This window comes from Gorilla gorilla, chromosome 10 (genome assembly GCF_029281585.2).
Source record: "Gorilla gorilla gorilla isolate KB3781 chromosome 10, NHGRI_mGorGor1-v2.1_pri, whole genome shotgun sequence".
NCBI lineage: Eukaryota > Metazoa > Chordata > Mammalia > Primates > Hominidae > Gorilla > Gorilla gorilla.
Genome location: NC_073234.2, coordinates 26,028,894 through 26,053,329, shown reverse-complemented (window position 1 = coordinate 26,053,329; position 24,436 = coordinate 26,028,894). Strand labels below are relative to the sequence as shown.

Here is a 24,436-nt window from a genome sequence, read left to right as displayed (position 1 = left end):
AAGATTTTTTTTTTTTTTTTTTTTTTTTGAGACAGAGTCTCACTCTCTCCCTCAGTTGCCCAGGCTGGAGTGCAGTGGTGCGATCTCGGCTCACTGCAAGCTCCGCCTCGGGTTGACGCCATTCTCCTGCCTCCGCCTCCCGAGTAGCTGGGACTACAGGCGCCCGCCACCACGCCTGGCTAATTTTTTTGTATTTTTTAGTAGAGACGGGGTTTCACCATGTTAGCCAGGGTGGTCTCGATCTCCTGACCTCGTGATCCGCCCGCCTCGACCTCCCAAAGTGGTGGGATTACTGGCGTGAACCACCGCGCCCGGCCTGAAGCCATTAATCTTGATTTAACGGTTGTACTTTGTCTTTAATTCTAAACACTAGTTCTTTAGGAAGATTGTTTTCCCTCTTGGTCTTTTTTTGTTACCCTCAGCCAATTTTCTTTTGTATTTCTGCTATCAAACTTTTCTGCCTTGTAGCCTTTCTTCCTTTGCATGTTCTTATTATAAAATAACTAAGGCTTAATTCATTCCATTTGGAAAATAGAAAATAGAGAAAAAAATTATTAACAGTAACCATCATCACTGTTGCTGTAACATTCTAATATATTTTTCTTTGGGCTTCCCCTACACAGGTGTTTTTCCCAGTCAATTTCATTGTACTCTTGCCGTATATACATCATTAAAATGTGCCTTTTTACTTAACCCACTAACATTACAAATTGCCATTTATTAAACATTTTTGTGAACATAAATTTAATAAATGTGTAGTATTCCATGGTCCAACTGTATAAAAATAATTTGAAACATCCCTCCTTTTGATGAAAATTAGTTATTTTTTCTATTTTTAATTTTTTTCCAGAAAATTTCAAATATGTACAAAAGCAGCAAAAATAGTAGAATGACTTCCCATGTATATCCCCTGAATTTGGCAATTTTGAACACATGGTTTTTTTTTTTTTATTTACATCTCCACCTATTTCTCCTCCTTCAAGTCCATGAATTATATTTTGAAGCAAATCCCTATTTATATTTTCAAAAAAATTAAATAAGGGTCACAGATTTTCTTGTGTGTTCAGAAACATCTTCCATTTTTAAAAAAAATACATATAATTGACACTTGGGAGAGAAATTACAGAGTCAAAATTATGAATGCCATTCAGGCTCTCAATTTTCATAGTGCCAAGTTATTTTTCATAAATGCAGACATTTAGATTCCTTGTCAGTCTTACAAGAGTCATCTTTTTAAATAAAACTCTTTAGGGAATAAACATTAGTTTTCAAATCTTCTTTTCTGCTGGGTGTGGTGGCTCACACTTATAACCTCCGCACTTTGGGAGGCTGAGGGTGGGAGGATCACTCAAAGCCAGGAATTTTAGATCAGCCTGGGCAACATGGCAAGGCCCCATCTTTACAAAAAAATTAAAAATTAGCCACCCGGGAGATCAAGGCTGCAGTGAGCCAAGATCACACCACTGCACTCTAGCCTGGACAACAGAGTGAGGCCCCAGCTCAAAAAATTAATAAATAAATAAATAAATAAATAATATTTTGTCTTAAATGGATTGGCAAAAAATGTATCTTGTTTTATTTTAAAGTATTTTTAAAATTACTAGTTAAGATAAAAATCTTTCATCTTAGTTCACCATGCTTCCATATTTGTTAAACATTTTGTTTCAGTGAACTCATTTACTTTTGTTTTTCACGTTTTTGACTATTTATTTATTGGCATATTAGTGGTTTTCTCATTACTATAAAAGTACTATGTTTTTATTTGTTTATTGATTGATGTTTCCATTGTGATTTTTTTTTCTTTTGGAAGAAAGTTTTTTGTTTAAGCTTAGGAAGTTATCACAAACCCAATATAATTTATAATGTTAAGTTTTTTATGTCTCTTAAAGCATCTAGCTTTTTTCCCAAAATTTATTTTGTGTACAGGTGAATCAAAAATATAATTTTTGTTATCAAACAAGTATTCCATTGCCTAAATTCCATTTGATAAATAATCTATCTTAGTACTTCTCAACCCCAGCTGTATGTTAGTATCTCCTGGGAAGCATTTCCTTGATTGAAGCTGATATCTGAAGTCATAATCTATGGGGTTTATAATCATCATAATCTCTAAGAGGAGTGGTGTATTAGTCCGTTTTTATGCTGCTGATAAAGACATACCTGAGACTGGGCAATTTATAAAAGAAAGAGGTTTAATGGACTTACAGTTCTGAGTGGCTGGGGAGGCTTTACAATCATGGCAGAAGACAAGGAAGAGCAAGTCACATCTTATGTGAATGATGGCAGGCAAAGAGAGAGAACTCTCTTGTGCAGGGAAACTCCCCTTTATAAAACCATCAGATCTCGTGAGACTTATTCACTCTCACAAGCACAGGAAAGACCTGCCCCCATGTTTCAATTACCTCCCACTTTGTCCCTCCCACAACACATGGGAATTCAAGATAAGATTTGGGTGGAGACACAGCCAAACCATATCATTTTACTCCTGGCCCTTCCCGAATCTCATGTCTTCACATTTCAAAACCAATATTGCCTTCCCAACCGTCCCCCAAAATCTTAACTCATTTCAGCATTAACTCAAAAGTCCACAGTTCAACATCTCACCTGAGACAAAGCAAGTCACTTCCACCTATAAGCCTGTAAAATCAAAAGCAAGTTAGTTATTTCTTAGATACAATGGGGATATAGACATTGGGTAAATATAGCTGTTCCACAGGAAGAAATTGGCCAAAACAAAGGGGATACAGGCCCCATGCAAGTCTGAAATCCAGCAGAGCAGTCAAATCTTAAAGCTCCAGAATGATCTTTTACTCTATGTCTCACATCCAGGTCATGGTGATTCCAGAGGGGGGTTCCCATGGTCTTGGGCAGCTCTGCTGCTGAGGCTTGACAGGGTATAGCCCCACTCCTGGCTGCTTTCATGGGCTGGTGTTGAGTGTCTGCAGCTTGCCCAGGCACATGGTGCAAGCTGTTGGTGGATCTACCATTCTGGGTTTTGGAGGATGGTAGCCCTCTTCTCATAGCTTCACTAGGTGGTGCCCCAGTAGGGACATTGTGTGGGGGCTCCGACCCCACATTTTCCTTCTGCACTGCCCTAGCAAAGGTTCTCCATGAGGGCCCCGCCCCTGCAGGAAACTTTTGCGTAGGCATCTGGGCATTTCCATACATCCTCTGAAATCTAGGCAGAGGTTCCCAAGCCTTAATTCTTGACTTCTGTGTACCCACAGGCTCAACACCACATGGAAGCTGCCAAGGCTTGGGGCTTTCACTCTCTGAAGCAACAGCCCAAGCTGTACCTTGGCCCTTTTAGTCACAGCTGGAGCAGCTGGGACACAGGGCACCAAGTCCCTAGATTGCACATAGCAGAGGGACCCTGGGCCCAGCCCATGAAACCATTTTATCCTCCTAAACCTCTGGGTCTGTGATCGGAGGGGCTGCCTCAAAGGTCTCTGACATGCCCTGGAGACATTTTCCTCATTGTCTTGGTGATTAACATTTGGCTCCTTGTTACTTATGCAAATTTCTGCAGCTGGCTTGAATTTCTCCTCAGAAAATGGGATTTTCTATTCTATCACATTGTCAGGCTGCAAATTTTCCAAACTTTTGTGCTCTGTTTCCCTTATAAAACTGAATGCCTTTAACAGCACCCAAGTCACCTCTTGAATGCTTTGCTTCTGAGACATTTCTTTGTCAGATACCCTAAATCCTCTCCCTCAAGTTCAAAGTTCTACAGATCTCTAGGGCAGGGGCAAATGCCACCAGTCTGTTTGCTAAAACATAACAAGAGTCACTTTTGCTCCGGTTCCCAACAAGTTTCTCATCTCCATCTGAGACCACTTCAGCCTGGATTTCATTGTTCATATCATTATCAGCTTTTTGGTCAAAGTCATTCAACAAGTCTCTAGGGAGTTTCAAACTTTCCCACAGTTTCCTGTCTTCTTCTGAGCCCTGCAAACTGTTCCAACTTCTCCCTGTTACCCAGTTCCAAAATCACTTCCACATTTTTGGCTGTCTTTTCAGTAGCACCCCACTCCTGCTACCAATTTACTGTATTAATCCATTTTCACACTGCTGATAAAGACATACATGAAACTGGGCAATTTACAAAAGAAAGAGGTTTAATGGACTTACGGTTCCAAGTGACTAGGGAGGCCTCCCAATCATGGTGGAAGGCAAGGAGCAACAAGTCACATCTTACGTGGTTGGTGGCAGGCAAAGAGAGAGACCTTGTGCAAGGAAACTCCCCCTTATAAAGCCATCAGATCTTGTGAGACTTATTCATTATCATGAGAACAGCATGGAAAAGACCTGGCCCTATGATTCAATTACCTCCCACTGAGTCCCTCCCACAACATACGGGAATTCAAGATGAGATTTGGGTAGAGACACAGCCAAACCATATCAAGTGGGAAATGAACACCAGGATTGATATTTTTTAAAAATGCCTCCTAGGAGGTTCTAATGTGCTCTCTGGTTTGAGAACCACTGATCTGCTTATTTTGATTCTTGCTGACTTCTTTATATTAAAGTCCTAAATATGTGTCTCTTTTTCTGGGATATTTATGTGTTCTATTAATCTAGCTCTCTGTTCTTCAGTGTGTGTGGGTGTATATGTGTTTAGGCTTTGTAAAACATTTATGCCTGATACAGGCCTCTCCATACCAAACTTTGCTTTGTTTTTTTTAGAATGAGAGATTACTGCATGTTGGGGTATTACCAGTTCCCTTTCTTATCTTGCTGGAGCCCTAAGTTTCCAAAGAAATCAACTATAAAATCTCTCTCTGAACTCCTCTTTTCAGTCCTCTCATTCATATAGGTCTCAAAGATCATAGAAGAGCCCCCTGAACACATTTTCTCCACATCCTCACCACCTATTCATTCCCAGAACCACCCTGCTCTCTGGCCACTACACTATAGCTATTCTTTCTATGATGGGTGACCTCCATGTTGCCTGTATCTGCTACTTATTGTTTTCCTGACCTCTCATCAGATTTTAGCCCAGCTGTTGTCCATGCCCCTCTCCTTTGCTTCCACAACAGCACAAACTCTTGGTTCCCCTTTTACTTCTCTAGTTTTTCCTTCTTAGGCCCTCTTTGAGTTTCCCCCTGGACCCCAATTCCTCTTTCTTCATGTAGCCCTTATCTGTTGGAACTCCATGGATTCTTTCCTAGGCCCTCTTTTCCTCTCTTCTCTTTTTCCTTTTTGTTCATTTTTTCCTCTTTCTCTCTTATTCACTTTCAAGCTTTCAATATTATCTAATGACTCCCAAATACTTATCTCTGGTCCAGACTTCCCTTATGAATCCTAAGAACTGTACAACCAAATGCTTTTTTCTAATATTCTACTTAAAAGTCACACTGACATCTTAAATCAAAATGTCCAGAACAACTCATCATCTCCGCTTCTTTGATTTCTCCTTCTCCTTCTTACCTTCTACAAGCACTGTGTCCTGTTGGTTCAATCTCCTCAAGGTTTCCAATCCATTATTTTTCTTTTTTTTACTGTCACTACTGTAATCCAAAAAATGATTATGAAATTATTAGTTTCACAATTGATATTCTCATATGTATTTATTATCACCTGCAATTTATTACTCAGTTGCTGCAAAACTAATACTCATTTTTACTTTTCAATTTGAAATGATTAAAGGTTCGTAAGTGGTTGCAAAAATAGTATAGAATCCGATGTAACAATTACCAATTTTCCCAATGGGAACATCTAAATAACTGTAGTAAATTATCCAAATTATGAAACTGACAATGGCACAGTATAATGAACTAGAATGTAGAGTTTCCTGGGATTTCAGTTTTTGCATTCACACATTATCTTTTTCCTCTCTGTGCATAGTTCTTTGATATTTTATCACATGTATAGACTCATGTAATTTTCACCACAGTCAAGATACAGAATTGTCTGTCACCATAAAGAAACTCCCTCATGCTACCCGTTCAAAGTCACACCTTCTCCCTGTTCCTACTGGTAAACACTGATCTATTTTCTGTCTCTCTAATTTTGCCATTTTGGAAATATTATACAGATGGAACCATACAGCATGTAACCTTTTGAGACTGGCTTTTTCCACTCAGCATAAAGTCCTTAAGTTCCATCTAAGTGTTGCAAGTAGCAATAATTTGTTCCTTCTTATTGCTAAGTAGTATTCCAAATAATGTTTTTTTTTTTCTAAAATACAAAATGGACCATGTCACTCTACTTAAAGCACTTCAGTGATACTTAGAATAAAACAAGCAATGTTTAGCATGGCCTAAAGGCTCATTATGATCTGCCTCTTGCCTACCTGCACAGTGCCATCTCTTCGTGTTTTCTCCTCTCTTGTTACTGTCCAGGCCCACTGACTTTCCAGTTATGAGAATGTGTCAAGCTCTGTTCCCATCCAAGGCCTGGATATTCCTCCTCTCTTGCCTTGTGCCTGTGCCCACCTTTATCTAGTCAGCTCCTACTTATCATTTGCTTAAATACTGTTTACTTAAAGAAACTTTTTTTGACTTCCTTCCTATTGCCCTGTTTTTATAGCACCCTAAACTTCTCCTTCATAGCAAAACATATTTAATAATTTTTATGATTAATTATTTAACATCTGAGTGAATGACTTGGAATAAGGCTGGCCCCCCAAGGAATGATGTGAGATAAACTAACTAGATTGTAGAAGTGGAAGAAGTAGAGCTGTCTTGAATGGACAGTTCAGTTACAGAGCAAAATTCAGGCAAGAATTAGCAACTCAGGTTTTCAGTGTGGCCAGCAGAACATAAAGGCAATGGGTTCAGGGGTGTGAATGAAATAAGAATGAAGTAGAGTGGAGCAGGATGATGGTCAGTAAAGAGGCATTCAACCATTGTGGTTGCATTTATCTGGGAGGCTTTTATATTAGTAGCAAGAGCTCAGTAATCAGAGTATAAAGTAAAATTTCAATCTCACTTAGGATTGATTTAGGCAAAGAGAGGACAACAAGGCCCCATCGACTTGTGTGGCATTCAGGTGAGGGGTCCAGATTTGAGAGGGTTTTGTTAATAGGCATGAGTAAGTGGGCAGATTTGGGGAAGTGGATAAAGGCTACATCTTCCCCAAATTGGAGAGTATGTAAGATAAATAGGATGAAGAGGACTGAGACTGCTGATCTCCGTAATGCCCCCGTCATAATTCGTTCAGGAACTGGGTGGAAATTAGCCAGCATATAAGTGATATCAGTGGAACCAGTACAAGGAGCTGAAAAATTTAGAGACAGAAGAAATCAGGCAGGTGCTGATATATTTTCCCTGATAAATACCATACCACTATCTAGCATTCTTTCCATTTCTGTACCTTACTTTACAGCATTATGCTATTTGATTTATCTGGTTTAAATCGCTCTTTCTCAACATGATTGTTAAATTCAGATATCTACTGGCAGCTGTACTATTTCTGCTATCAAATGACACCTAGTTGAAGTATAAGAAGTTTTAAATCCTGCATTAACTTTTTGATTACTTCAACTCCCTGTCTGTACATAGAGTATACTTACATCCACAAATATTATAAATATTTAGATAAAAGATTTTTTGTTTCATTTTGTTATTTTTGGTTATACATGTTTACCTGATTGATACAGCTATGTGACTATTTCCCAACTGGAAAGGCAGATGAAGAAGGAAGGGAGGAAGAGGGAGACTAACACATATTGATGATCGCAATGGCTCTGGTAATGTTCTAGGCATTTTACAGAAATTATGCTGCATAGCTCTCAACAACCCTGGTAGGTAGCTATCATCAGCAGCACTTTACATATGGGAAAACACCTTCACAAAGTTAAAATACCTTATACAAAGTCATCATGAATGATAGGAATGAGATTCAAATGGGAGCCAAACTCCAAAGTCTTACCATTATAGCACAGGAAATTGTATGCAGGGTAAGGGTAGGAATAGATATCCAACAGATTCCAGGGCTGCCATGATATGGGTAGGAAGATGCGGATGAAAGGAAGCCTGCAAAATTTGGGAGCTCTTGCAGGGACAAGGAGAGGTAGCATAACTGGCTGAGGGTACTTATTGATTGGCATGCCCGTTTTCCAGTTGATAAACTTCCTACTGCTCTCTGCAGTTCTTTATTACCCTTAGGAGATATGCACGTTTCCTGCTCACTAAACTAGGAAGGCAAGGAATGGCAAGGTCAGGTGACATGCTTCCGGATGCTGAATGAATCACCCACCAAACCAGAACTAGAACTTCCAACCTCTCACTCTGTTATTACAGCACTAAGTCAGGGCTGACTCCAGTTCCCTTAATTCCTGGACTGCTCAGCTCTGAACCATGCTGACCCACTCCCTAGGGAGGGGAAACTGCCCTTGGATCCTGGCTGTACAGAATGAGGCAGGAGGTTATGTGTTCCCAGAGGTGTCTTTTTCCTCTCGCCAGGAGTTTGTTATTGTTTACCTGGAATTACATTCTACAGGTAGAACTTTTATAGTGACACACTGTATGGCACAGCACTGAGGTAAACAGGAGCTGAGTTAGCTTTCTGATGGTGAAACCTCATGTCCACATCTCTCTGCCTGGGCCTGGGACTCATTTATCAGAGAATGAGAAAGTGTGTGTATGTATATATGTGCCCCTACAGCCTGTTGTAGCCTGTCTTCCTTCAGTCCTCCTCAGCTTGGGCCCTCCTCTCTGCCAGAGGGCAGTGTGTTAGACAGGCTGGAAGAGTGGCCAGAAAACAAAACAGATCTCCTCACTTATGGGGGGAGACTTCCAAGAGAGTTTTAGAGAACCCAAAATCTTTCTTAGAAGGAAAAACCCAGCAGGCTGAATACCAAAGAAGAGGACTGATCCTTGGAAATGCAAGGTCACTGACAACAGTAGGAACAAGGTATTTGAAAGCATCCCCAACCCATCTTCTGGTGCATTAATCAGGTAGGAAAAGGAGACACGGATGGATTAGAGATAATCCTGTGCTGAGTGGGGGTGGCGTTGTGAGTTCTCAGCTTTTCCCTGTCACTGATAGCCCTTATTCTGAGCTGGGGAAACTGAGGAGCTGGGAAAATTGTTATTGATTAGGAATCTCAGGAAGAGAACGTAATCAGCAGGAGAATATTTAATTTAAGATATGCTATTTCTGGGCTTTTCTTTGAAACTGGTAGATGAAGGATTATGGAATTGGGTACATACAAAATAGCAAGATAATTATAATAAAAATAAACTGTTTTGAATTTGTATAATACCTCAAAGGAAATAAAATGTGTTTATCTGCGAAACCATATTTAAAATCTGATGCTGTTTGTAAGCATCTGTGAGCACTGCATTTCTTACCTAGATGTTATGGGGCCTGTCTTGCAATCACTTTGCTCCTCTACAAAGTAAACTTTTGTGAGGTACCAGGATATAGACTAAGCTTCCTCATCTCAACTGTATATCACATATGTTTCAGGAATCTCTGGAGACAGGTAAAAATAGAAGCAAGAAAAACTGATAGCCCTCAGATTTCATAATCTGGTGAGTACCAGTGAGTCAAAAGATCTGTTGAAACAGGCGCAGGACTCCTAGGCACCATGGTGGAAAGGGGTTCCCCTTTGAGAACCCATTTGAAACACTTTCTCTAGTGTTCATTTCGATCCCTGGGTCTCTAGGAAATGGGGGAGGGCAAAGATCAGAAATAAGCACAATTTCTCAATATCTGAGAAGAGTGAGAGGACGAGATAACCTCTCCTAGATAACCTCCTCCCTGCCTCACCCACACTAGGAGATATCACAGGGCATAAGGCAAGTTATCTACACAAATATGCTTCTCTGGATTTAAAAAGAATCACCTCTCCAGTGTGCCCTTCCGTGCACTCTGTGTCCTCTCACTGGTTTGTTTCCCCAGAAAGGTAGAGCCTGGGGCACTGAGAGAGACAGCATGAAGACCCTAATTCCTAAGCCAGTGCCCTGTCTCCTGCCATTTCTGGCCTCTTTCTGACCCTCATGCTCACAGTGAAAGATGGCTAGTCCTAAGAACCGGGACTTTTTACTCAAAAAGCAGAAGATAGAAATAGGATTGGGGATCAGACCCAGGAAAATGAACAAAGGAAACAACCTAAGATGACATAATCTGGTGAATACTAGGAAAAAAATTCTGATTCTACTTCTATTTTCAGAATATACTTTAAAGACAGACATGCAGATGTCATCTATGTCCCTATGAGGTTCCTATATGGACACCCTTACAGGCAGATTCAATTCATCCATTCTTTCCAAATTGAGTGTATGTTAGTAAAATTTGGTTTCAGCCTTGTGGTTTCCATGATTCTTTTGGATTCTAATGTAATTCCTTCTTGACCTTGTTGGTCTTTCTCATTTGAAAGACAAGTATATGTGCACAACAAAGTAGTATAAAGAACATTGGGTTTGTAAGTAAAAGACCTGGGTGTGCAACCTTGCTCTGCCATTTTTTTTTAAAAAAGTGGCTAATTTGGTGGGGTACGGTGGCTTACGACTGTAATCCCAGTACTTTGGGAGGCCAAGTCAGGTGGATAACCTGAGGTCAGGAGTTCGAGACCAGCCTCGCCAACATGATGAAACCCATCTCTACTAAAAATACAAAAATTAGCTGGGTGTGGTGGCATGCACCTGTAATCCCAGCTATTTGGGAGGCTGAGGCAGGAGAATTGCTGGAACCTGGGGGACGGAGTTTGCAGCGAGCTGAGATCACGCCATTGCACTCCAGCCTGGGCGCACAACAGTGAGACTCCATAAAAAAAAAAAAAAAAAGTGGCCAATTTATAACTTAATCACTAATTCATAACTTAATCCCTCAGTTTCTGCCTTGCCTTCTTCGTATGAAAGTGCCTAGCCCAATACCTGGCACACCGACCGTAGTTGCTAAACACAGGTTTATTAGATCTGAAAACCGGAAGCTTGTTTCATAGGATGTTGGTAACAAGTAATTCTCAGATTCTCTAGATCTGAGCATTGTTCTCTATCTCACTTCCAAATTAATATATTCAGCCCATTAAACATGTTTTTTGTTTGTTTTGGTTTTGTTTTTTGTTTTTGTTTTTTTTTTCCAGATAGCTCAAGGGTAAGGATGAAACGCTAACTGTACAAGAAGGCAGACTGTTTCAGGCTAGGGGCTGCTACCTCCATATATTTTACCCTCCTCACTTTTAGTCTTTGAGTCCTCTGCCCCATAGCCCAAAGCCATTAATAACTTCCTTGATCCATATGGCAGCCACCTGGGAGGGTGGATCACTTGTCTATCTAAAAAGAACATGGCTGGAAGATCCACATGTGTTGATAAGCAAGCAGTAAGGTTGAAGGTGAGGCTGGCACAACAGATTTAACTGTACCTTACTGGAACAGGGCCAGATGTTATACTGAGTTCAATCATGGAATTTTTCATCACACATAAGCGGGTAGAGTGCAGGAAATCTGATTTTAGAAGTCTTATATCTAGGTATATTTTGGTAAGAAAAGTTTACTCTGGAAAGTCATGGGTAAATTGCAGATTGTGTCCGGGAGACTGTATTGTGCTAACTGAAAAGAAATGCCACTTATTAAGAGTTGTGTTATGGTTGCAAATAGAATATACTGTGAATTAAAATAGATGCATAAATGCAGTGTGACACTATGCTTGTATTGTATGTGTAAAAGTTTAGAGAATTAATATTACTATTTAGTTCAATTTCGTTATAGTTATATTCATGAGCTTTTATGGTCTTCAGACTATAGTCTTGTAAAGATTTAGCATGGACTTTACTCCTCATTTCACTTTCATTCTCCTCCCTTTTGTATCTCCTTCATTGCACTGTTTCTTCTCAGGATTCTCAATGAAAGAGGGGAGTTAAACCTTTAACATGCTAAGAGAAAGTCTGAAGCAACTGATAAGAGAAATTAAGGAATGATAACTACAAGTGAGGCAATATTATTGTTCTAACTAGAACCCTGCCTGAAGAGATTTGGCTCTGTAGATATAGGATTATGTAAACTAGAGGCAAAGTATATACAAACATATTTGACAACTATCAAACATATTTATCAGAATGAAATATATTACAATTTCACTAGACCCTTGATTCTAATGCCATGGATTTCATTATTCATAACATTAAATAGGGAACTGTGGATAATGCTTTACAGTTCAGCTAAGAGAAGAAGCAGTAGCCTACATATATTTTTTGACATAGTGGGAAAAGTATTTAGAGATAATGAAAGGGAGTGGAGTATTGGTCAGATAGAACAGGAATCTTGGCCAGAAGTATCCTTCTAGTAGTCAGGTGGGCCAGAGTTGAACCCATCGAAGAGTCATCCTAGAGGTTTTTGGCATTAAGGCATGCCTCTTCTCAGCTTGACAGACTGGACAGGCAAAGCCATGTGGTTTCTGAGTATGAATTTCAAGCTAAAAAGTGATCTAGGGAGGAATATTGCTGTTACAAGTAAATATAAGCATCCTCTGATGTATGAGCTTTGGTGGCCTCTGTGTGGTGAGGTTTCCCACATTAGCTTTCGTGGATATGTGGGTATGCCCAGTGTGTATGCCTTAAAAATCCTAGACTCGGCCAGGCGCGGTGGCTCATGCCTGTAATCCCAGCACTTTGGGAGGCCGAGGCAGTTGGATCACGAGGTCAGGAGATCGAGACCATCCTGGCTAACACAGTGAAACCCCCTCTCTACTAAAAATACAGAAAATTAGCCGGGCGTGCGTGGTGGTGGGTGCCTGTAGTCCCAGCTACTTGGGAGGCTGAGGCAGGAGAATGGCATGAACCTGGGAGGCAGAGGTTGCAGTGAGCAGAGATCACGCCACTGCACTCCAGCCTGGGTGACAGAGTGAGACCCCGTCTCAAAAAAAAAAAAAAAAAAAAAAATCCTAGACTCATCTGGTACACTCCATATGCCTCTACCTAAATAAACTCTAACCATTAGAAAGGGTTTATTGTATACACATATGGAAAGCAATTTCATTGGGTGGACCTCATCATTCTATACATTTATCTCCTTGCTCTAGCATCCAATTTCACTGGACTGCAAGATATCAATAAGCCTTGCCTCTTTAAGCTACTTATGTACAAATAAAAGTGATGGTGAGAACCTGGCTCAGGAAATGCAGTAGCAGGCCATATTGCATCCAAACGTGAGTGCTGTGTAATAGGTGTGATAGTTAGTGTAAGGATATAAGCATGAGTTTGAGTTATCAGGGATTTGTGTGTTTGGCCAGGTGCCTATAGTTGAGTATGGATGGCCCTCCGTGAGCAGTTCACTGTGCCCATGTGGGGGTACACGTACACATGGCTTTAAACGACTCCCTTCAGTATGTATTAGTGGGTGTGTAGTTTGTTTTCTGGGCCGAGCTCGTGAGTCTGAGCTAGCTGCTGACTGACCCTTTTTTCCACCTGTGCTGTGGTAAGAGAGAGTGTGCTGAGAACCTCCTCCTCAGAAAGCCAAACTGGTTAAACTGGCTGCTCCCTGAATGAAAACAATTACTTCTGATAATCCACTAAAAAGGAAGCAAAGGAAAGGAAAATAAGAATGATAATAGCAGTGATAACTTTTCTAAAAGCCTTCCTGAATTCACCGCGCTGATCCAACGTTTTATTTTTCAGACCTTCTCCTTTGTGCCACTCTCTTAAGGTCTGTTTTTTGAAAGTTTCATCACTAGTGCTAGTCCTTCCACGTGGCCTCATGAATTGTGGAAGCTTTCTCAGCCACATTTCTCCTTGCCATTTTGGTTTACACACTGGATCCAGTGGACTTTGCTATCTAACTATTCATCGACTTCTTAGATCCCATTCTAAGGATAAGAATAAGGATAAGAAGTTCCCTCTTCTGTGCCAATTTTCCGCCCGCTGGCTACTTGGCTGTTTACCTGAGCTTCTGTCAACCAACCGCACAGTTTTGTTTCTCTTGAGTTGTAAGGGAATTGTTTAACTATTAAACCCATATACAAGTTCATGGTGCTCCAGGAAGAGTGGAAAACAGGTAAGGCAGAATCTGGGAGGCTTCTTTACATAGGTCTTTCAGGCACTGAGAGATTCTGCCTCAGTAAGTAACACTGTGGTTATTAGTATCAGTATTAAAAACAATGCATCATGTAATGATAGAGGACAGCATAATATGGCTAATGTAACACCTGTACAACATAGTAGCATATTATATAAGCTATACTTCTGATTTTTGTTTTATGTTTTTATCAAGTCGCTACAAAACTGGATCACATTTTTAGACTTATTTAGCAGAAAATCATATTTTCTTTCAAGTTAATCAGAATTAAAGAAGTAGGCTTTGTTGACTATAGAACCATGGGAGTGTCTTGTCAAGCAAAGGCAAAATATAAATTTAGGAGAGGTATGGGACAGTGGTAAACATGAGTTCTCTTTGGAAAGAAAGAACCAAGTTTCTGGGGCTGTTATTTGAAATATGTTCTGATTATATTATATAGACTTAACAGTGATACACATAAAGAATCCCTTGCCAGACAAACAAGAAACTAATAACTAGAGTCTACTTGGAGGAGACTGGAGGAGAGTTAAGAACTGGATAAATGGAGAAGAATGGGGTGGGAGAAAGATTTTTATGCTATACAATTTTACACTACTATTTTCTTGAATCATATGAATGTATTTTCTTTTTATTTAAAAGAGAAAGAGAAGGTGGCTTGGTACTGATACTTCCTTTATATCCTTGTAGCAATGAGTGTCCGTGTCTATATCTGATATGAGCAGAGGAAGCACCTTGAAGCTCTGAGGGATGAGGAATTAAATAGTTTTTATTGATAAATGCTGTCTGTTCACTGCTTGTGAGGGTGTGGATATTTCAGAGAAACAAAGCAAATGTGTAACTCATATCCTTCGACATCTATCAATTTTTTATTCGTTATCTGAATTAACTGTGTGTAAAAATGAAATTAAATGTTTTCTTTAGAGCTAGAAATGGTAGCTCATGCCTGTAATTCCAGAGACTCAGGGGATTGAGGCAGGAGGATTAATTGAGCCCAAGAGTTTGAGATTTAAATGAGCCGTGCATGATCACACCACTGCACTCAAGCCTGGGCTACAGAGCAAGATCCCAGCTTCAAAAAATGTTTTGCTTACAAAATGTGATGCACAGCTAAGAAAAATATATTAGACATGCTTAATACTGTAGGGGAGGTAGATCATGCCCACATAACCCATGGATCACAGTTCAGATGGATGTTGTGAATCTGTACTTGATCATGGGAGCAGAAGTCTCAGGTGGGAGGGGAGACTTTAACATAATTTCAGTAACAGTTGAATGAAAGGACAAGAGCAGATCAGAGCTCTTTGCTGTGTAATAGAGAAAAGAGAAACGCTGAGAGGAAGAGAAGGTTGGGAGGGTTCTTCCAACCTGAATATCAGCTAGGTAGATAGAGATAAACGGATGACTCAGAGAGGTAGCCATTTACTTAACTAGTGATCTGTAGAGGCGGTTTAAAATTCTGTGTGTACTTCATTTATTTTTTTTCATTCATTTTATTTTATTGTTTTCAAAAACCACTCAATCCTTAGGAATTACTCACAGCTGTGCTGTGTGCATTCTCTGTGGGCCTAGCAGGGAAGGGGACAGCCCTGTGGCAATGGGCATGACACGGATGCTCCTGGAATGCAGTCTCAGTGACAAGTTGTGTGGTAAGTACACATTCCACAGATGTCTATCCTCTGATTTTAGAATTATGAAGGCTAAGGTCTGGATAGATTCTAGAAGGAGGATGATTTGATTTCCAGTAGAAATGAAGACAGTGGTGATAAAAGGATGGGGACTAGAGGCCATTGTCTTTTTGGGGAGAGGGTAAGTGCTAATCAGTGATCCAGATGCTGCGTCTTCAATCTTGGTAAGAAACTGCCAGAAGCAACGTCATGCACATTTGATGGGCTAAGAAACAGAGTCACTGGGGTTTCTGATTAGAGAGTTGCTCCCAGCAGTGTTTCTGTTGAATGGAAGTAGAGGAGATGGTAGAAGAGATGACCTTTTCATGTATGATGAGCTGAGAGCTGGCGGGTGGGGGAAATTGCATGAACACCAGGTTAGGCTTCTTCTTCATTCTCTTCTCTTCCTGTGTGATCGCCTACCCAGTCATCCAGGAGAAGCAGTATGAAGTGATTATCGTCCCAACTTTGTTGGTTACTATCTTCCTCATCCTTCTTGGGGTCATCCTGTGGCTTTTTATCAGAGAACAAAGAACTCAACAGCAGCGTCCTGGACCTCAAGGTAAAGCTCAAACTTTGGGGCTGGGCAGGGGCTTAAAGAAGATGGAGATTAGGAAAAAGCATGGTCTAAGTTTCAATGAGCCCATGTCTAGAAGTCTAGGTACCTGCAATGAGAGAGGCATGGGTTCCCTCCCATGGAGTTGAGAGGGGGATGATCTCTTTTCTAGGAATTCCTGAGTTGGAATTCAACACGTGCTTACTGACTGAAAAAAGAGTGTGCAAGAGAAACCTCATATAACCTGTTTCTATTCCTGTTGGACTATCAAAACTTTGACTATATGAGTGCCTAAGGACCTAGGAGAAAGACCTAAGAGGGTAAAGTCCAAGGCTTTATGAACATCCTAGGAGGATGACATATCACCCTATGATACGTTCCATTCCTAATCTTTGCCTCCAGGATATATGATGGAAAGGAGGGGCCTTTATATTATAATAGTCTTTGAAGTGCTAAGTAGATGATAACAGTCTGTTCTGGAGTTCCATTGAGCATATAATAAAAGGGAATCAATTCACAGATGAAACTCAGGATAAAAAGAAGGAAAAAGAAAACTCTCATAATGATATGAAACTCTATAGTGGCTAATCCTTAGTTTTTCTTTAAATTTTATCCCAATAGTCTTGTACTTCACTTTTATAGAAAACTTCTCAAACAAGTTGTCTAAACTCACTCCTACTACTTCTACTCATCACATTCTCTTTTGAACCCACTAAAATAAGGTTTTCATCTCTACCACTTTGCCAAAACAAGCCTTTCCAAGGTCATCAATGACAGCTGCATTGAAAAGTCCAATGATCAATTCTTAGTCTTCGTCTTACTTGATCTGTCAAAAGCATTTGAAACAATTTTGAACTTTCTCTTTCTTGAAATACTTGAAAAAACTAAAGCCACTTCCTGAATGCTATAATTTTTAGTCTTATGGATTCAAATACATTTTCTATTCCAATGATAGTCCCTTGAACTCGATTCTCTTATTAAACCACCTACTGCACAGTTTCAATAGAATACAAATCTCATATGTAATATGACCAAAACAGAGGTCCTGAAATTCTCTCACAAATGTCCTCCGCAAATAGTCTTGCCTATCTTAGTAAATGGCAAGCCCTGTCTTCTGTGTTTTCAGTCTCAAACCTTGAAGATATCAGTCTCAAACCTTGAAACACAGTTTGAGACTGTGTTTTCAGTCTCAAACCTTGAAGATAACTCCTTTCTTTCTCTCACAGTCTGTATCTAATCCATAAGCAAACACTGTTACCCTATTTTCAAAATAAACCCAAGTTACTCTCACATCTCACTGATCACTGCAACACACTCTTAACATTCCCCGCTTCTGCCCCTACTCCTTTATAGAAATGCCAGAATGAGTCTTTTAATACAGTGAGTCCTGTTAGTTATCTGCTTGAAATCTCTCTTCCACACACACACATGCAGTAGCCTCCCACCTTGCTCAGAATGAAAAATGACAAAATTTTTTCCATGGCCTTACATGATCTGGGCCTCCCTGGCCTTATCTCCTACTACTCTCCAATGATCCCACTTGGCTCCAGCTACACTGGCTTCCTTGCTATTTCTCAACTATTCCAGCTATGCTCCCTGCTTAATGCTTTCACAAATTTTGCTTTCTTTGCCTATAATACTCTCCCTGACACCAGCATGGTTTGCTCCCTAGTTGCTTCCAGGCCTTTCTCAAATGTTATCTCATCAGAAAGGCCTTTCTTGACCTTCATATATAACACAGGTGACTGATTCACTGATGCTTCTTCTCCCCACCACCTTTTTTTTTTTTTTTTTAAAGAGATGGAGTCTCGCTAAGTTGCTTAGGCTGAATGTTAATTCAGCCCAGGATCTCCTGGGCTCAGGAGATCCTCCTGCTTTGGCCTCCCCAATAGCTGGGATTATAGGCTCATGGCACCACACTCAGCTTTTTCTCCATCTTTTATTTTCCTCCACAACATTAATTGCTTGATATATTATTACCTGCTTCCTCTCCCCTACCAGTAGAAAGTAATCTTCAGGTGAATCTGGACTTTTCCTGTTCCCAGCACTTAGAACAGTACCTGGCATGTAATAGGTGATATTTGTTGAATAAATGAATAAATGTAGATTTAATAAGAAGGATGAACCTCTCTTTTTTGCTGGCCAAGGGAAGGAGAGAGTACCAGAAGATTTTTTTGACCAAGACTCAAGGAAATATGAAATAACTTGACTTTTGGGGTAACTCAAAGGAGGAAGAATAACCATAGCTTAAAGCTGATTAAGTATCCATACCTTTCCTCCAACTTTGAAAGCCATTTGTCTGATTTAAATGACAGTTCTCACTGGCAGTTACCTCCACCTTTAGGCATCTGTGGTTTGGATACCTATTCAGTAACTTCCCTAATTGTCTCCACACCACACTCATGGGAAGTACTCAATTGTAACCCAGAGGAAGGAAGGCAGAAAGGAAGTGTCATGACCGATTTCCTGGGGTCCTTCTTGAGTTGTCCTAAGAACTAATGGGGATTATTACAAAGGTTCTACAAACTTGGCATTGATGCTGGTTTATAGAGAAGCATCAGAAGACAACTCTACATTGGCCGAAGAGAAAACTGCTGAAGGAACCTCCTTGCCAATTTGTTTCAGGGTCTGCTTTCCGGGAATCCCCAGGGCGGGGAAAAACTGGTTGACATCATCTCTCTGTTCTAGGCATTGCCCCTATTCCTCCACCTAGGGACCTAAGCTGGGAAGCAGGACATGGAGGAAATGTGGCTTTGCCACTTAAGGAGACATCCGTGGAAAACTTTCTGGGAGCTACCACACCTGCCCTGGCTAAGCTGCAGGTGCCGCGGGAGCAACTCTCTGAAGTTCTGGAGCAGATTTGCCGTGGTAGCTGTGGGCCCATCTTTCGAGCCAATATGAACACTGGGGACCCTTCTAAGCCCAAGAGTGTTATTCTCAAGGCTTTAAAAGGTAAAACAAGAAGTGTTTGACTCCCCTTCCCCTAACAGTAAATATTAACAGGCTTTGCAAACATTGAGATGTTAACTAACAGATAGTTGTGATCACAACTGTGTACCGAAGAAGGTAATAGAGTGGAAAATTGAGGCAGAAATGTTTTTCTTGGTGTCTTTTTTTTTTAATTACACAAATTGTTTATTTGTGAATCCTTACCCAATCTCCAAATAATAACTAAAATGACTACTACAAATAAGTATAATGTTATGATGAGTAAGATGTTAGCTGTGGGTTTTTACACAGTCTTTATTGTGTTGAGGTACATTCCTTCTGTACTTTGTGTAGTGTTTTTATCATGAAAGGATATTGGATTTTATCAAATGCCTTTTCTGCATTGATTGAAATGATCATATGATGTTTATCCTTTATTCTGTTAATGCGGTATGTCACAGAATTGATTTGCATATGTTAAAACATCTTTGCATCCTAGATTCCCTAGCTCTTCTTTGCATCCTAGGTTCCCTAGCTCATCTTTGCCTATCGAGGCTGTTAAAACAGATTTTTTCAAAATGGATGTTACTTGTACTAGGATTCTGAGGTTGTTTCCTCATTTTACTTTATTCTTTGATACCCCTTCCTGATATTATATTTCTTTTTTTTTTTTTTTTTGAGACAGAGTGTTGCTCTTGTCACCAGGCTAGAGTGCAACGGTGCCATCTGGGCTCCCTGCAACCTCCGCCTCCCAGGTTTAAGTGATTCTCCTGCCTCAGCCTCCCAAGCAGCTGGGATTACAGCCGTGTGCCACCATGGCCAGCTAATTTTTGTATTATTAGTAGAAATGGGGTTTCACCATATTGGCCAGGCCAGTCTCGAACTCCTGACCTCAGGTGATCCACCAGCCTCAACCTCCCAAAGTGCTGGGATTACAGGTGTGAGCCATCATGCCCAGCTTACATTATATTTCTCTCCCTCTCTCTCTCTCTCCTCTTCATGATATGGGCCAGTAATGGTGGATACATAGAACAAGGATAAGACAAGCAAGGATAGTAATCCAAAGGACTAGACAGTGATAACTTTTTAATGCAAACAGACTGTCTCTCTATTTAGGCAGATGAGAGCCTATCCAGTTCTAGTAATTATGATTCTGTGTTACCTTTGATAAAAGATCAGTGACATTAAGCATCATCTTCATCTAATTAGTCCCCTTTGTGTTTATTTTTGCCTTCATTCACTCCCATGTGGGGCCTTGAGAATTACCATCTTAAGTTGCCTCCTGCTCCCTGCCTCCCACTCATCGAGGATGCTCTGACTGCTCACTGCCTGGCTCTTTCGTCCTCTACAGAACCAGCTGGGCTCCATGAGGTACAAGATTTCTTAGGGCGAATCCAATTCCATCAATACCTGGGGAAACACAAGAACCTGGTGCAGCTGGAAGGCTGCTGCACTGAAAAGCTGCCACTCTATATGGTGTTGGAGGATGTGGCCCACGGGGACCTGCTCAGCTTTCTCTGGACCTGTCGGCGGGTGAGCAGTAGGGCAGAGGTATTAGGAGGTTAAGGCTTGACCTTGTTGACTAGCTTTTCACATGTCAGTTAGTGTGACAAATGACAAAATGCAGAGACACTATAATAGCATGACAGAATAATGGAGTATGACCATATAATAGAACTTTTTGTAATTATAGAAATGTTCTATAACTGCTCCATCCAATATGATAAGCCACTAATCACAGATGGCTTCTAGACACTTGAAGTGTGGCTGATGTGATGGAGAAACTAAATTTTAAATTTTATTTAATTTTAACTAATATAAGTTTAAATAGCCACAGGTGGCTAATGAGCAGAGAGTGGACAGTACAAGTTTAGAGCATGGACTTTAGGCTTCACCTCCTACTAGTTATGTGACTTTGAGCAAGTCACTTTTCTGATCCTGAGTTTTCTGAATCTGTAAAATGGGAGTAATAATTATTATAAAAAATACGAGAAATTATGTATGTGAAAACATAGCCGTGGCTGGTACAGAGTAAGCACTCAAAATGGTAGCTGTTATAATTATATAACAATTATCTTTATATTGTTTATATATAACAATTATCTTTGTATGAGTATTTTTGGTAATGATTAGAATTTTGTTGCAGTTATTAAGTGTGTTTTCCATTCTGTAACATCACCATACTATGGTGGGCAAACTCAGGGAGAAATTTAGCTTGTAGAGCTTTTGTAGCTCAAACTCATGTTTTTTAAAATTAAAGCATTCAGAAATTTTTAGCCTCAAATGGATGTCCTTTCCCTTAAAATTTCCCTTGTTCTATATTCCTCTTTCAGAAGTGCTACCTGTTTCCCTAGTTTCTCACTTGCTAGTGAGCAAGTTCAATATTTGAGGCTCCTTCATATGCTGATTATTGTACAACTGAATGTGTATGACAAAGGGACCCTGTTACTGTCTTCCATTCTGTATTGTCAATAGGACAATTGCAAGTATTTAGGCATTTTAAACTTTTTAAAGAGGTCACTCATCTAAAACTTGTTTTGTCCTCTAACTGCACTAGCTTCTTTCCATTTTTAAAAAATACCACGCGTCTCTATTTCAGATTATCTTTATATGTTTTTCTTGTTCCACCAAACTTCTCTCTTCTCTTCTTTTCATAGTTAATATCCACTCATCTTCAGATCTCATCAATTTCCCTGTCCCTGCAGCTCAATCAACTCTCTTCTGCCCACCATCATATGCTGTCTTAGCACTTTGTACATTTCCTTTATGGCACTTACAGATATGTAACCATTGATTTGTGTATGATTATTTGATTCTGATTCACATGTGCCTGTCACCCAATAAGCTCCAGAAGGCAGCGGCCATGCTATTTTACTCATGCTTGTATTCCAAGTTCCTAACATGGAATAAGGGACATTTCAGGCATTCAGTAAAGACGCATTCAGTTTATGTGCTAAATTAATCATGAACACACATGTGCTCACATGTGCATACACACACAAGCACACACACAGAGCCCTAGAAAAATTGCTGCTTTATTCAGTGGATAGTCTTATTTAGACTTGTCCTACCTGCTATTCATCTATGTCTGTCATTGTTTTTCCAGTCCAATGGATCATTTTATGTCTCTGCCTATCTGAAAATCTCCCACAGCCTCACTTTGAACACTAGTCCTTATATTTTTCATAGCTTTGATAACTGCATTTCAGAGTATCTCTGCCCAACTTTATTTCTTTTCCAAATCTGTGAGTGCTATTTTGATATAACGGCTTTTTTCCCCTGTCTCTTTAGGATGTGATGACTGTGGATGGTCTTCTCTATGATCTCACAGAAAAACAAGTATATCACATCGGAAAGCAGGTCCTTTTGGCGCTGGTAAGACGAGGCAACATGACAACTGATGGTGTGACGTTTCCTTGTTAGCCTTGTTTTTGATGCCATATTTCTCATATTAATGTTCTCAAGTGGTGTGTATGTTTTAAAGAAAATTAGATAGAAGTTAGGGGGCAGAAACTCAAGCATGGATAAATTGTTTTTAGTCCCTTCCTTAGGGATTTATCTAGATAATTTACCACACTATTGGTAATTTCAGGAAGAAAGTAGTCAACTTAGGGTTTATACAAGGAACAGGAAGGATTTTAAAGATTTTTCAGTCTTAAAAGTCAACAACCGGGGCCAAGAGGTATACATCCATTTACTTGATAATTTTACATCCCCACTGGTACTAATAATAGAGTTAAAAGAGACAGATAGGGAAGCAAGTAGGGAGAAGATACGGAAAGAGAAACTGAATGGGTGAAAGGCGACAGAACCAGAAGGAAGTATGCAATTTTATACCTGAGAAACAAGAAAACTAGTTCAGAACATGTTTGGTTGGAGACTTGCTTTGATACTGAATGTGACAGGGAGTACATATAATTATAAAAGATTAAGGAACAAGTGGAAAAGGATGAATGAGAAGAGCAACAGCTGGATAATTCCTTTATTTAAAAACAACTTAAATATTTGTTTATTTATTTATTTATTTTTTGAGATGGAGTCTTGCTCAGTTGCCCAGGCTGGAGTGCAGTGGCACGATCTCGGCTCACTGGAAGCTCCGCCTCCCAGGTTCACGCCATTCTCCTGCCTTAGCCTCCCGAGTAGCTGGGACCACAGGCGCCCACCACCACACCCAGCTAATTTTTTTGTATTTTTAGTAGAGACGGGGTTTCACTGTGTTAGCCAGGAAGGTCTCGATCTCCCGACCTCGTGATCCGCCCGCCTCGGCCTCCCAAAGTGCTGGGATTACAGGCATGAGCCACCGTGCCCGGCCTAAAACAACTTAAATAACGAAATAAGAGAAAGAACTCAGGGTTTAAGATAAAAAATTTACCTTTACCAGAATTACCCAGGAAGTTTATATGTCTATTTCTATGAAATTATTTAAATGGTTGTGTTTAAAATTAACATTTGCTATGGAAAATCGGGGTTCTGTGAAGCTACTGTTTTAAGTATTTGATATATCTTGCTACTTTGAGGTGTGAAATATAGGGATGTAAGTGGAATCAGGAAAAGGTTAGAAAAAAAGGATTAAGGTGGGTAAAGAGTAATAGTTATGGTTGAAGCTCCCATGGGACAAGGGAGAGTACACATCATATACGTGAATATTGTCTATGGTGTTTGGATGGCCTCATTGATATGTTCCCTTGATAAAGAGTGTCAGGATACAGCCTACCCTGTATTCAGAACCACAATTGCAGAGGCGCCGTACAGGGATGAATTGGTCAAATCGGTGCATTCATCAGGACCCTATGCTACCTGTTACAAGGCAATATCATGCTATTTTTTTCTTACTTTTAACAAGCTCAAAGTCAGTTACGTTCTTTAATTCTTATCATGGCAGTATAATTTCTTATTTTAAAGCTTCACCAGGCACAGAAAACTGCTAGTTTTCTTTGTCATCAGTGATTGGAAATTATCACCTTTACCTTTTAATTTTCTATACCATCCTTTTTTAGTAATCACAGCCCTCAATATCTAGGTCTTCAGTCATGTATAGTTTTGCAACTTTCTTCTTATGCCTTGAATAGTTTGATGCCATTGGAAATTACTCCAAAAATCAATTATCATAGGGTGCCATGGCTCTCCGATGCTCTGTTGGCTGTACTAGAATTTGATACTTCTTAAAAATGTAGGTTACCAGGTCTTTCTTCCTACATTTTGGTTTAGTAAATCTGGGGTGAAAATCTTATGTTTAAAAAGCTCTCAGGCAATTCCAATATGCAGACTGACTTGAAAATTTTCAGTAGAGTTTATATAGTACATCCTATGAATTATAATACCTGGTT

The 24,436-nt window shown here is 40.0% G+C and overlaps 1 protein-coding gene across 2 annotated transcripts in view; it reads left to right on the top strand.

The window, feature by feature from the left end:
• The window catches only part of STYK1 (serine/threonine/tyrosine kinase 1), a 55,300-nt gene that overhangs the window by 24,098 nt on the left and 6,766 nt on the right, over positions 1-24,436 (top strand). For both annotated transcript variants that reach the window (XM_019038003.4, XM_019038002.4), the window contains exons 2-6: positions 15,488-15,607; positions 16,053-16,187; positions 18,870-19,133; positions 20,461-20,642; positions 22,401-22,484. In XM_019038003.4, the coding sequence (XP_018893548.1) occupies positions 15,556-15,607; positions 16,053-16,187; positions 18,870-19,133; positions 20,461-20,642; positions 22,401-22,484 (717 nt within the window). In that variant the 5' untranslated portion in view covers positions 15,488-15,555. The remainder of the gene's footprint in view (positions 1-15,487; positions 15,608-16,052; positions 16,188-18,869; positions 19,134-20,460; positions 20,643-22,400; positions 22,485-24,436) is intronic.